Source organism: Cyprinus carpio, chromosome B13 (genome assembly GCF_018340385.1).
Source record: "Cyprinus carpio isolate SPL01 chromosome B13, ASM1834038v1, whole genome shotgun sequence".
Taxonomy (NCBI): Eukaryota; Metazoa; Chordata; class Actinopteri; order Cypriniformes; family Cyprinidae; genus Cyprinus; species Cyprinus carpio.
Window position 1 is genome coordinate 8674926 of NC_056609.1, and position 15474 is coordinate 8690399.

Sequence of the window (15474 nt, forward strand, 5' to 3'; positions counted from 1 at the left end):
CTTGTTTTATGGAACAGGGCCCAGCTCCTTTTTGCTTATGTTAGTGTTGCGTTTTGTTTGTCCTGGAAAGTAGTTTCATGTGGACTCAACCCAGAGCCACTGGGTGGCGCAATGTTTAATGTCTGAAAGCAGGAAATAAAAATAAATAAATAAAAAAAATATCAGATTTGTCTCCTCTCATTGACCTCCCAGCATAGTTAAGACTACTAACTGTAAAGCATGTTTTTAAGTATGGCACATTCAAGTCTGATATTATTCAGAGTGGGAGAAAAATAATTCTTTTACAACAGTTCAGGTTCATTTATAATCTCTGTTTAAGGTTTGTGGTCAGCAAGATTTTTATTTAGGCCTTTCTATTTATTTATTTAATATTTTTATTTTTTTTAATGAAAATTATATTTTAAAGCATGGATTCATTAAATTGACAAGACTTTTATAATGTTAAAAAGCTTTATATTTCAAATAAAAACTATTCTTTTGAACTTTCTATTAATCAAAGATTCCTGGAAAAATGTAAACGGTTTCCACAAAAATATTAAGCAACACAAATGTTTTCAAAAGTGATAATAATAAGTGTTTCTTGAGCAGCCTATTAGCATATTTTGAAAGAAACTCTACCGACCTCAGTGTGTATCAGTCTCTCCTCTCTTCCTTCTCTGCAGATGTCTTCACTGCTAAAACATCATACTACCACAACAAAATTAACAACTGTTCTGACTCTCGCACACTTTTCAAAACTTTCTCTTCTCTTCTTAGTCCGCCTCCACCTCCTCCTTCATCGACTCTTACAGCTGACGACTTTGGAGTTTTCTTCACAAATAACACAAGAACCATCAGCGACCAATTCTCCACACCACAGACTGAGGATAACTTCACAATGACTTATACACACTCTCTCTCCTCCTTCTCTCCGCTCTCAGAGACGGACATTTCCAAACTTATCCTGTCCAGTCATCCTACTACTTGTCCACTGGATCCGATCCCCACTCACCTCCTTCAAGCTATTTCTTCTTCAGTAATACCTTCACTTACTCACATTATCAACTCCTCTCTTCACTCTGGAACATTTCCCTCAGCGTTCTATGAGCGTTGCTTAGGAAACTGTTTATGAATCCATCTCTTTTTGAAGAATTTTTAGAGGTATACAGTTCTTTATTGCTTTTTAAATACACTTGAGCGAGTTGTGTTCAACCAACTCTCTATGTTTCTTGTACAGAACAACCTCCTGGACAGCAACCAATCTGGCTTCAAAAGTGGCCACTAAACTGAGACTGCCCTGCTCTCGGTTACTGAAGCTGTACAACTGGCAAGAGCAGCTTCCAAATCCTCAGTACTCATCTTGCTGGATCTGTCTGCTGCCTTTGACACAGTTAACCACCATATCCTCCAGTCCACCCTCAGAAAGATGGGCATCTCTGGAACCGCACTCCAGTGGTTCAAGTCTTACCTCTCTGCTAGGTCCTTCAGGGTGTCTTGGAGGGGTGAAGTTTCTAAGTCACAACCTCTTGTTACTGGGGTTCCTCAAGGCTCAGTACTTGGACCACTTCTCTTCTCCATCTACATGACGTCATTAGTATCTGTCATTCAGAAGCATGGCTTTTCCTATCACTGCTATGCTGATGACAGTCAACTCTACTCTCATTCCAACCAGATGATCCAACAGTAGCTGCTCGCATTGCAAGCCTGTCTGAGTGACATTTCAAGCTGGATGAAGGACCATCACCTTCAGCTCAACCTTACTAAGACAGAACTGCTGGTGGTTCCAGCAAACCCATCGTTAAATCACAGCTACTCTATACAGCTTGGTTTGTCAACCATAACTCCTTCCAGGACAGCCAGAAATCTAGGAGTTGTGATGGATCATCAGTTAAGCTTCACCGACCATGAACTGCTGGTGTCCTGCAGATTTGCCTTATACAACATTAGGAAGATTAGACCCTTCCTGTCAGAGCAAGCCACCCAACTTCTTGCCCAAGCTCTTGTTCTCTCCAGACTGGACTATTGTAATGCTCTCCTAGCGGGTCTTCCTGCATGTACTATCAAGCCTCTACAACTGATCCAGAATGCAGCAGCGAGGGTTGTCTTCAATGAGCCAAAACAGCTCATGTTACTCCTCTCCTCATCAGGTTACACTGGCTACCAGTAGCCGCTCACATCAAATTCAAGGTACTGATGCTTGCCTACAAGACGACCACTGGCACGGCACCATTATACCTAAACTCACTAGTTCAAACTTATGCGCCCTCCAGAAGCTTGCGCTCTGCAAGTGAACGACGCCTTGTGGTGCCATCCCAAAGAGGTTCAAAATCACTCTCACAGACTTTTTCCTGGACTGTGCCCAGCTGGTGGAATGACCTCAATTCGAACAATGATCTCAATTCGAACAATTTTCAAAAACATCTAAAGACTCATCTTTTTCGCCAGCACTTGACCAACTAATACTAGCACTTACCTTTTCTTGTCTATTCTATTCGTGGAGGAAAAAAAAAAAAAAAAAAAAACTATTCTATTCGATCCTTGCTACGAGTTCTGTGCTAGAATAACTGAGACTTGTCATGGCACTTGTATACTGTTGTTGTTCTCTCGTGGGTCTTATTGCTTCTATTGTTCTCATTTGTAAGTCACTTTGGATAAAAGCGTCTGCTAAATGATTAAATGTAAACGTAATGTAATATTATAATGATTTTTAATTTCATTTATTGTAAAATGTCTTTTGATATATTTATTATCAATATATATTTTAAAAAGTGTCATTAATCTAAATTGCTAAATCAAATATTCCATTTAAAATTGTTTTGACAATTAGATGAACAATTGAATTGAATGAACCAATGACAAAGCTGAATCCCAGTAAAATTAATGAATGGCACAATTATTCTGACTTATAAACAAGGATATGTATGTACATATTTAATTGCCCATATCTCGTAATATAGAATGTAAATTAAATTACTTTAATTAATTAGCCTATAGGTTTTAATGAAAAGTGAAGATGTCTGAAACGCGTATAACTCATGAAAATAATGAATATAATAACCCCTAATGACAATAAGTATTACTGTACATTTAAGTAACAACATGCCAGCTGGGTCCTTGTGTGCTGATTCTGGGTTGGGGTGGGGGATCTAATTTTATCCCTTGTTAAGAAAAAAAAAAAAAACTTTAACATCCAACATAATAAAATCTGTATTTTCTTTTATTTATTTATTTTTCAGAGGAACTAAATTATATAAATTAACCAAAAAACTGTTTCGTCTGACTAAGCCTCACAAATGTTGACATTCATATGAAATGCCAAAATTAAAAAGAGAGTAGCTATTCATCAAAAGTTTTGAGATCAGATTTAAAAACACTGAATAAGTCTAAAAAAAAAACAGGTACAAGGTACATAACATTTCTGCTTTTATTTTACATTTTCATATAAATCTTTACATTTTACAATACAAGTATGCTTATTCTCAAAATAGGAGGAAAACAATAAGTTTTGCTATCATGCTGGAACAGACATAATTCCAGTCACCAAGCAAAACTCTCAAAACATATCTGATGAATCCAGGTCTGGAGAAGAGTCTTCTCATCAGTGACAGCCCATCAGTTGTTTCTCGCCGTTCCTTACCTCATCTGATCCTGAAATTCATTTGTATGAAAAGAAAACCATGCGATCTATAATGACTTGAATGAATGAAAACCTCTAGACATGTCTAGTATTCAAACTAGCCTACATCTGAGGCACACATTCAAAGTCTAGAAGGATGTGTGTTTTTCACACTGGTCATTACGCCTGCAGTCCACACTGAACCAATCCCCCAATTAGAGTTTATTTTAGGGCATGTTAGAGATTTTGGGTGAACATACCAGCAAATAATTGCCTTCATGACCCGTTCTGATGCTGTCATTTTCCCGTCTCTGCTTCAGTGTCAACTGGAGGATCCTGGTTCACTCTTATAATGATACTGTTTAAACTAATTTTGACATATTAATTTCCATAACTTGACACACACTACAGAAATTTGTTACTTTCCATGATGTTTGAAGGGCTGGAAATCACAATTTTTATTAATAAATAAATAAAAAGCATAATTATATAAATGAATTAATTGGTAAACATAAATGTGTATTCAAGTTTTCAATTATCATGGATATATACACTGTATAGTTTAACTCTTACTGATTTACAACAAAGGCTCAAAAACGTACCTGCAGTTTAAAATGTGACGTCATTTCTGGGTGCGCTAAATGTCTCTTAAATTACCATTATTATTATTATTGCATGAAACATCTATAAATTCAAACAACATTTAATAAGCAACAATAACCACTTACCTGAAGAACTTCACAGTGAGTGTTCCCTCTTACTGATTCTTGATCATTTGCATTCACCAGGCCTACATAAAGCAACCACTAGACATCAAACTGATAACATTTGCATGGAAGAAGCAGCAGAGACACAGAGGGACATACAAAGAAAGATTAACATGGGTGTAGATCACATCAAAACTGAACAGTACCAGGGAAGTTGTTAGGAAAATATAGACTTCAACCACTACAAACTGAGATTTAACTGTCAGAACATCAGGAGAACTCCTAAAGCAGCGTGATGGAAATTCTTTGAGAACGAAAGTTTTCTTTGAAAGTGTAGTGAATGTGTGTTTTTTTTAAATGGAAGATGGAGATTCTTATGGTTCTTTTATTAGTTTGCTCATTTCCTGTTTTGTGTTTTTAACCCTATTGCTGTGCTGAAAATCCTTCACCTAATTTGGTGTTCCCAGTTAAAAATGACTGGCCTTCTAAAGATTGCTTGTAAAACTCATTATGCATGAGATATGCATATATGATATATGCATATCTCATCACCAAAACTTGGATTTAATATTTTTGTCAACTTGTTTCAATTAGCACAGGTTTTGCATTTCTTTTTTGGGACTATTGGATTGTGAGTGGTTAATCTCAGAAAAGTTGACAAAAAAGATTTAATCCATTTTTGGTCAAATATGGCATGACAAGAAATGTATACGCTATTTGTCATCGGCCAGTCTTTTTTGACCAGGAAGTGTAACAAGGAGGAGAAATAAAAGACAGTTTGAGCAAAGTCAGTAAGTTTTAGTCCAATACAATAACATTAGCTAGTATTTTCTAAACATGTTATAGCAAAAAAAAAAAAAAAAACACATCTAACAACAGTCACAGAATAAAATGGAATAATTTTACCACCATTTCTTATGATTAAGCAGTCTAGACTTTTGGGAAGTGATTAGCAACAGGAAATGATTTGCCAAGATGAGCGTAGCCAATCACGTTTAAGAAAATTAAGTAACTCAAGTTTTTACATATTCTGCAAAGTATAAATATGTGTGCAAATACAGTCATTGGTACAGAAGAAATGCTGTTTTCTTTTCCACTGCTCTAGAAAATTACAAAACATTGGCACTATTGAGAGACTTACTAACATACCCCGACTGGATCTGAAGACGTTTTGCCATTTCCTGTGCTGATTTGTGGATCATATTTAATGACAAAAAAAAAAAAAAAAAAAACACTCAATGAAGCCAATGCTTTGTGATGTAAAAACACTTAAAACATGCAAGTAGGGTGTGAAGAACATTCTTTGTATCATACACGAGATCTCAAATAATAAAGAAACGTTTATTCCGTATTAAATTGGAATATTTTAAATTTTCTTGTTTTTATTTAATATGAAACTGAATGTATAAAACAGAACAAGTAAAAACTAAAATCTAACATTCTTGCAAAATACTTTTTGTGATACACATGTATAGAAAACAAATCTGCTTTCATTCTACGTGGGTTGTATTACAATTGATTTTGAAGCAACAAAACAACAACAACAAATGATACACAAGAAAGAAATGGCACTGTACAAGATGCTAAACAAAACAATTGACCATTTCTGGAACTTCCTCATCTCAAACCGATGGGTCAGATGTCTCTGTCTCAGTCTTATTAGTCTCACTCTCCCATTTCTCCAGAAAAGCCTGCAGGTTAAGATTGAAGGTATCAATACCCTTCCCCGATAGATGAACCCCATCTGGTCTGTAGAGTCCCAAACTTGGCCTTATGTTGCCGTCGCTCAATGCAGAGCCACCAAGTTCTGTCATAATTCCACATATGCTCTCATTAATAGCCATACGGATAATGTCCATTTCTTTGCTGTCTTCTGTACCCCTCCAGGTCTGACGTGAAAGGATGTTGGACCACACCAGCAGGCATTCGGGGAATATGCTCTTCAGTGAGGTCATGTCTTTCTTCACAGTCTCAATAAAAGCCTCTGGATCAGTCGTGCTTATGTCATTTCCACCCAAGTGGATTATAAGCACATCAGGTTTGGGCCAGTTGTCTTTGAGCTGGAGCAGCAAAGGTACAAGCTGTTGCCACGTCATGCCCTGCATGCCCTTCCACCAGATGCGCACTGAGTCTGGGTGCATGCCCAACTGCACTCCATACTCAGGGGAAGTAGCCCTCTTCTCAGCCCAAAACACAAGAGAGTGGCCACATATCCACACATTCTTTATCTCATTGGGGGTACTTTTACCTGTAAATATGTTACAATATAGGGTGTGTATTAACCTAGACAGGCTTGGCCACATTAAAAAAAAAAAAAAAAAAAAAAAAAAAAGAAGTGTTTGATGGTCCTTAATCTAACATCATTTCAGGACCTACAAAGTGATGTTTATCACAAAAGACCTGATCCTAATCCTGACAAGCTTCATCTAACGAAGAATAAAATGGACTAAAAGCAGTAGGGATGCACGATAAATATCAGCACGATATTAATGCCACGAGATGCGCATTAATATCGTGCCGATATTTATCGTGCATCCTTAAAAAGTAGGATTGATCTCATCTACCATCTGATCTGCATCTATTTTGTGAGAATGCATGTCTACACTGAAAGCGACTGGCATTGAGTTGACTTGAGACTGTCTAAACTAGAAGTGTTGAAGCTGATGCCCCAACTATACCCTAAATCTGGGCTAAATCCCAATTTATTTTCTACAGAAATCCAGTGGTTTAAAATTTGATTTAACATGAGTTATTTTAGAAAAGCACTCAATTTCACAGTTACTTTTGCTATAATTGCATCTACCTATGTGAATTGTCTATTATCAATAGTGTAGATGTATAAAGCACAGTTTACACAAGTCACTTTAAAACTAAGCAGCTTTCTGTTGGTCAACCCAATGTATTAGAGTGGGGAAATCTTTTTTGCAAGGCGATAATTAACAAAACAGTAAATGTGACTGCAACTTAACAGTTAAAATAAAGTAGGATTTACAGTGGAGATCAACATTAGAGAACATTAGAGGTCACTGTTTAGTCCTATTTGAAGTTATCCTAACAGGAGGGCAGTTTTTAAGCATTATGATATGTAAGCAAGCAAGTGTATTCTGAAGCACTTGAAAAATAACTGTTATTGGTGCTAATCTGGCACCTGGTGCTAATTTCATTAATTGTTTGACAAACCCATTTTAACTGGCTGCATTCTTCTAATTTTCACCGAGATTGCAAGATAGCAGGTCAAGTTGACTGAAACCCTGCAAAATGAGGCGCTCCAGATGAAGGCAAAAAGGATGACCCTTTCAGCCACTGCAAGAGTAGCTGGTCATTCCAAATCTGTTATTTCTCAAATATTGCAGGTTTACAATGGCATTCATTCAAAATCCCCCACCAAAAGACTGGTCGTCCATGTAATACAAATGCATGAGAGGACAGGATAATGCAGAGAATCTCAATGGGGAAATTGGTTCAACACTGCAGCTGGAATTGCTTAACAGTTCAGCTCTGAACAGGGTAAGGTTCTGTCTTGGCATGTTAAGGAGAAGTTGGACTGAAAGTGCACTCTACAGTGACGAGGCCTCTCATCAGCAGAAAGAATTACAAGGATAAGCTCACCTTTGCGGAGAAGTATGTTTTGTGGACAGAGGAGAACTGGTCCAAAGTTCACTTAAGAGATGTGAGCAAGTTACATTTATTTGGGTCAGATGGGAAACATTTTGTTTGGCATCAAACTGAGGAAAGACTGAAGCCCAAAGTGTGTAAAGAAGTCAGTGAAAGGTGAAGTAGGACGTGTCATGATTTGAGGGATGTTTTCTGTAGCAGGAGTTGGGCCTCTTATACAGCTAGATGTTAAGGTGAATGCAAATGTTTATCAGAACCTCCTTCAGCAAAATGCAGTTCCTTCCCTCCAAGCATCTCTCAATCAGCAGGACAATGCCCCCCGTCACACAGCAAAATGGGTAAAGCAGTTCCTTGAAGCTGAGAACATTGAAATAATGAAATGGCTGGGCCAGAGACCTGATCAAAACCCAATTGAAAATCCTTGGTGACAAAGTTATGGCTAAGAAACCCAAGTTGTGGTTGAGAACATTTTGATAATGATTTGTGTGGGAGTTATGGCTAAGAAACCCACCAGTGTGAGAGACTAGTGATGTCCTGCGGCCGCAGATGTCCTTAAGTCATCAGAGACCTGATCAAAACCCAATTGAAAATCCTTGGTGACAAAGTTATGGCTAAAATTTTAAGTGTAATCTTGTTTCGAGCTACAGTGATTACTGTTCTCTAATTCTGATCAGTGTTTTCCACAAAAAAAAAAAAAAAGTTGAAAAATAGTTGAAATTGTAGTATCAAACATGTTAGTAGAACAGTGGTATGCCTAAAGCTAATATTCCAACAAATTTTGAGCGATGAAGATTAACAATATTTCAGAAAATCAAAAACCTAGTATTTATATCTTGTTCTTTAATTTTGATCTCCAATGTGTCTGAATTAAATTTTAAATAAAGTGAAACATATCTACAATGTCGAAGAAAAAACGGGAAAACTGTCAATGGAAAATACTGTAATGCTGTAGATACTGCAATGGACACTTTCGTTGGCAGACAGCACAACTGAACATATTGCAACAGCTCTACTTTTAATGAAACCCAAGTTTTACACATCCAGTGCAGACATGCGTAAGTTTCGAGCTTGCTCTCTAATAAATACAATACATTAGAACATAAAATTAAAAACTATTATCACTGTCCTCACAAATTAATCTAGATTCTAATTTCAAGTGTTCTATTCAAAAATAAAACATTACTCCTAAAATGTTTCCTCATCTCGTGACAAGAAACGTAGTCCTTTTACAAAGCTAAATCATGATCAGATATCATCCCTATTATGATCTGAGAGCTAACTAAATCACTTTTTCTTGGAAACAAAGATTGTAAAATTTTGGCAATTATCCTGTTTGCAAGGTAAAAGAATAAGCGAACTAAACAGGCAATTGCACGTGAAGCCAATAAATGCCTGAACCTAAAGACTCTGGAAATAATAATACCTGTAGCTGAATTCCGATTTTGTCCACGTGAACGCTGGGCTTCCATTTGCTGCTCTTTCTTCAGCTTCATTCTCTGGTTAAACTGTTCAAGCTGCCCAGAGCACAATTATATAAGAACAAAACTGACAAAATTGTGCTAAAACAGTCAGTTGATTTATCACAGGTTTAGAAGATTACAGATGCACTCATAAGCTGAAGACAATAAGCTCACAGCAACATTGTCACTGGACAGCTTCTGATATTTGACATCACACAATTACAAAGTATGACATGAGTGTAAAATTGAGTATAACATCGATATTAAGAATCACTGAACAAAAGATTCCACATGTGAGAAGTTTGAAGAAAGATGTCATACCCGTTTCTTCTGCTTAGCCTTGATGTCATCTTCTGTAATGGTAGCAACCTGTATGTTCTTGGCTTCCTCCGAAGTTTGTTCTGCTTTACTGTCCTCTTTAGGTTGTATGGTAACAAGTGTGCTGGCAGGCTCTGCTTTACCTGTTGGAACTGTTTTGACTGTTTCTATTGTTTTGAGGCACCTAACAGGCTTTGTTTTTACAGATTCAGTTGGGATTTGACTAGCCGCTTGGGTAGAGTAAGCAGAGGCCATTGTGGAGAAGTGGAGAGGGTTGGGGATAGGTGGAGGACCATAGGGATGTGGCATGGGGAATGGAGGAGGTACGAAATATGGACTGGCCATTTGTGGAGTGTATGAACTATAAGCAGACATCATATGTGGCGGCATTGCTTGGTGACCCATAGCATAAGGGGATGGAGGTACAGTGCCATAAGGGTACAGACCAGGGGGCACAGAACCCCAAACTTGTTGATCACTACTTTGATATTGTGAATATTGTGAAGTTGAAAAGGTGGAAACGGTGGAATTTGGGGCATACTGGGAAGTGTCAGGCTGAACTGTGGTTACAATGGTCATTGGTTGGTACGAAGGTTCAGAAACTGGGGTTGGCTTGGGTTCATAAGGATCTTGTTTGTCGGTTGCTGGTTTCAAATTCACTACAGTTCTCTTAATGCTAGTTAGGTCTACATCTTCAACTTTGTGCTGGTCTTTGTATTTTACGGAGTCCTTATAACTCATGTAAACCTTACGATTTGAGGACTGAGCTGGGGAAACCGATCGGAACCCTTCAGAGTCTGAGGAATCTGCCCTACTACTAGCCCTCTGCTCAGTTTGACTCATTGATCGCTCCCTTTTTTGTTCAAAGGAGTGAGTAGGTGCACTAGGTTTTCTTGTCTTACCATACAACCGCTCTTGCGTCCTGTCCGCTAATTTGCTAACCTCTGCTGTGTCTAGATGAAGTCCTATTGTTTGAAGAAGACTCTGAATTTTTTCAAAGTTCTCTGACTTACTGGTTTTATCTTCACTGCTTTCTTCAGACTCCTGACGAGCTAAGCTTGTGTCAAACTTACCATCAGGCATCTCTTTGTCCACTATGTAAGAGTGCTGAACATCTGGATTGACTTTCTGGTACTCAACAGACTGACTACGCTCCCGATATACACTGCGTTCTTCTGTGTAATGTTTGTGTTCTGTTGCATACAAATCAGTGTCCTGTCCATACTGATTCCACTGCTCAGAGAACTGATTTGGATCCTCTTTATGGGCACTCCAGCTTTCTGACACCATTGGATGCCCATATGGTCCCTTCTCAGCTTTTGCAGTAGGGTCTACTCCATACTTCATTCCAACAAGCCGAGAAAAGCCACTACCATCCTGAACAGCTCTTTCATGAGGCAAAAGGTCATCTTTGCTGGGGTCATTCAAACGGGTTTCAGTCTTCACTCGTTCTTGGCCAGATTTTTTACCGATTAGGGAAGGCTTGTCATTGTCTTCCTCTTCTGTAAAAGGATCATATATCTCATCCATGAAGGGTATGTTTCTATCTAATTGTGGTTGAGTGGGTTTCTGTGTGTTTATCAAAGCCAGATCCTTTCTAGCCTCTTGAAACAAAGAGTTAACAACACTGGTGTCAGCCTTGTTGAGAGCACTAAGGAAGCGCTCCATTTGAGTTGTAAGATTGCGCTTTTGACCTGATGGTGAAGTCTGACTTGTCGAAGGGTTACTGCTGGGAGGATGGTCATGAGGCAGGCGAGATGATGCCCTGTGTTGGTCATCCTGAGAATTGCTACCTTTAGACAGACTGGAAGATTTCTGGTCATGCAAAGACCTTGAACTGGACGCCTGAGTGAGTGACTGTGGGATAACTGTCTTGTTAAAAGGGGGTGTTTCAGTCATTTGTGAGCCTGCTGAAGAAGCATTCATGATCCGGCTGAATAATCCCAACATATCGGGATGAATGGATTGTGGATTTGAGGACCTGCTAAATGGCAAAGTTGCTGTTTTCTGAGAAGTCGGTTTTGTAAAAGAATCATCATCCCGACTTGGTTGACCATATTCATCAGCTGAGGTTTTGTCACTCTGCAAAGCAAAAATACAAATAATTTTTTCACAAACTACTGTAGCAATAGGTAGCTTTTCTTAAAACATTTTGCACACTCTGGCTTCCAATAGCACTTTTCCACCATTGAGCTGAAAGGTTCATGAATTAGTTCTGTATCAGTCCAGGCACGGTGACATGGATTCAGTTTCCATTATGGTGTACGTGACCATGAGTTGCCAAAGCATTTACAACAACACAGTTCTCCTGTGAAGAGTTCGATACACTAACCATGCTGAGAAGTGTGGTATATGCAAGTGAAAGTGACGTGACATACAGCCAAGTATGGTGATCCACACTCAGAATTCGTGCTCTGCATTTAACCCATCCAAGTGCACACACACAGCAGTGAACACACACACACCGTGAACACACACGGCAGTAGTGGGCAGCCATATATGCTGTGGTGCCCGGGGAGCAGTTGGGGGTTCAGTGCCTTGCTCAAGGGCACCTCAGTCGTGGTATTGAGGGTGAAGAGAGTGCTGTACATTCACTCCCCCACCTACAATTCCTGCCGGCCCGAGACTCAAACCCGCAACCTCTGGACTACGAGTCCGAATCGTTAACCATTAGGCCACGACTTCCCCACCATGTCAAAATGTACCATATTGAACAGTGTTGGCAATGCTGATACCATACTCACCATGCTCAGAACTGTTCAGTCAGATGGTGGAAAAGTGTTTGTTTTTTTAGTATTTTTAGTCTTGCTGGGAAATAAAGCTAAAACCAGCTTCAGGTGGTAGCTGGTCCGATATGGTTTCTAGATGGTCCAAATTAGCCATTTTATGATCAGTCCTAAGGACTGTAAATGGATGGGTCAACCTTGGTCAAAATCAGACATGGCAGACCACCATAGCTGGTGGGATTCATAATCGAACCAACTATTAGCAACTACTCAGCTACCATGTTTGAAAAACCTGCTTCACCACCTTAGGCTGTTTTTTCCACCAAGGAGAGCTAACCCATATAATACCTTTTACAATGAACAAACCTGAGCTGTTACAACCTCTGAGCGTTTCTTCAAAATGGACTTTTTCGGTTGAATATCAGGTTTTATTTCGGAGCTCCATAGGTTCCCTTTAGACATTACAAATCGGTCCTCTGTGTACGAGTCAAACTCGTATTCTGCTTCCATTTCAGGCATTTCCCGAACAACTTTGACCTTCTGTTCCAAGGCAATTATCGCTCTTTTGCGTGCTATTGACTCACTGAGATCTTCTAATTGCTTCTTTTTTCTCACCAATTCTGAATCCTGAATCTGAGTTAGAGATGTCTTTTCAGACCCTGCAGTGGTCAAAGTCCTCTCAGCAATACTTTCAAATGTTGAGTAGCCAGGTGTATTTGAGCCAAAAGCACAAGTCTGTTGGTGGTATCCTATTTGCATCTCTTGACTTTCACTCTTTACAAAAGGAGCAGCAGTTTCCTTGCTTGCAGATGCTTAGAGAAGATGAGAGACAGTGAGATAGGCAAGAGAAAATAAAACATGAAACAAAACCTAGGAGCCCATGTAGAAACAAACCTGAGATTGAGAATCAGTGTGAGGTTCAGACTGTTTCTTCAAGATGGACTTCACTGGTTTTAGGTCAGGCATCCAAATGTTTTCATGATGCACATGCTCATAATCAAATGTTGTAACTCCACTTTTTCCATCCTCGGGTTCAATTTTCTTTGCATTGTGCTCCATAGCAACAATAGCTTTCTTACGTGCAATCAGCTCGTTGAGTTCCATTAGCTCTCTCTTTTTTCTCAATAATTCTTCCTCTACATTGTCAGGGATTTTAACTTTATTTTTGTCGCTTGGATCTTTAATGCTGCTTTGTTTCGAATAGCGATCATATTTGTCGACAGGGCTGCGGCTTCTCTTCCTAGAACTCTGACTGCTCCTGTCTCTGCTTCTGCTGCGACTTCGTCGGGATCTCTCTCCGCGCTCTTTGCTCCGACTGCGGCTGCGTTTGTGTCTGTATCTGCTGTCCCTCCTCTCACGGCTGGAACTTCTGTGCCTTCTGTAGTAGCTCCTATTTCTCTCTCGGCTCCGGCTTCTGCTCCTGCTGCGACTATATCTGCGTCGACCACTTTCTCTGCTCCTGCTCCGACTATACCGACGTCGACTATTTTCCCTGCTTCTGCTCCGTACTCTTTCTTGTTTAATATCACTTTCCTTCTTCAGATCTTTTGCAGATGACGTATATGGTGAAGTCTTATCTTTTCCCTTGTTTGACTTGCTAAAGATCAAGAAATTGTCAACAAAAAAAGTTTCATAAAATACATTACATGTTGTAACATGTTATGAATAATTTGTATAAGAAGTTTTAATTATAAAACTTGTTTAAAAATACATAACTATTTATAACAAGTGTGAACTTTTACAATGACAAGCATTTTAATAAAATGTTTGTACACAACATTCTTAATGACAATGACTAAATAAGATGTATTATTGAAGTAATATTATATATATTAAATTATAACTATTATCATTATATATTGATATTTATATTATGTTTCTATATTATCACATTGCAGGAGCTTGACAACATTAGATTTTAGTTTAAATTAAAAAAATTGCTAATAATTTAACTACTCGTTACTGTCAGCCATACTGTATTCATGAAACCAAATTACTTAAAGGTGCTGTATGTAATTTTTTTTACTGTACTAAAGCATAAAATTGCCATAACATGTTTGCAAATATTTAGGAAACATGTTTTTCGAACAACACTACAGCCAGTTATTATACTTTGAAATGTGCTTTCCGTGTCTGAATATCTGTTTTTGTTTTGGTCTGTGTGATTTCACTCAGCAAACGAACTGGGTCAGAGATCACAGATTCTACCCGACCTAAAAAGCCTCAAAATCCAACTAAAAATCATTATGACCAGAGAAATATTAAAAATCAGATAAATCAACTTGTCAACTTACAGTGTAAGGCTCATTGCCTAACATTGTTGGCTGGGCTTGTTCCATGTTGCACTTGGCAACCCACGTAAGCATCGATTTTTTTTTATTTTTTTATTTAGACTGCATGCCACACCTTTAAGTTTTACTTCCATTTTTTATTTTTGCTTAAAGTACTCTCAAAGGTGGATAAAGGTAACTGCTGTACTCCATGTGAATAGTATTAGAGCACATTTTCGCATTGTGACAAAACATCTTACTTCAACCTTTGACAAAAAGACGACTTAGTGTTTTACTCTCAAACTTACTGTCAACGTAATGATGCACCAATGAAGTTTTGAAGAACATCTGCACATTTTACTAAAATACTGACCTTCTTACTCATGATTTACAATAACTTACTCGTGATCTGATTCACTGACTTTGTCCTCTGTTTTGACCCCCTCCTTGATTTGGTCTTTCGGATCCTTCAGCAATTTGATAGTCATTTTCTTCTGCAGGCAGCCAAGCAAATGTGGCAGAATTCACATTTAGGGATCAACCAACCCATGGAAAATGACTAAATTGATCATTTATTGTATAAACTAGGAGTTGCACTGACTAGTTGATTAGTTCTAGTTATTACTAGACATTATTCTGCAATGCAGGCATTGGATCTTTGCCAACTTGTAATGGATCTCATGGTTTTAATTAAACTTATTCCAAACACAGAATAAGCCCAACTGAGTCCCAGTGTTGTTGCATATCATTCATTACCTGTCACGTAAATGTATTCATAATTAA

The 15474-nt window shown here is 38.4% G+C and overlaps 1 protein-coding gene across 1 annotated transcript in view; it reads right to left on the minus strand.

The window, feature by feature from the left end:
* Positions 1-4658: 4658 nt before the first annotated feature.
* si:dkeyp-121d4.3 (E3 ubiquitin-protein ligase RBBP6) overlaps positions 4659-15474 on the minus strand; it is a 50132-nt gene continuing 39316 nt past the window's right edge. The window contains exons 14-19 of the mRNA XM_042736358.1: positions 15094-15185; positions 13315-14018; positions 12788-13233; positions 9699-11777; positions 9341-9431; positions 4659-6550 (exon numbers count right to left, since the gene is read on the minus strand). Of these exons, the coding sequence (XP_042592292.1) occupies positions 5925-6550; positions 9341-9431; positions 9699-11777; positions 12788-13233; positions 13315-14018; positions 15094-15185 (4038 nt within the window). The 3' untranslated portion in view covers positions 4659-5924. The remainder of the gene's footprint in view (positions 6551-9340; positions 9432-9698; positions 11778-12787; positions 13234-13314; positions 14019-15093; positions 15186-15474) is intronic.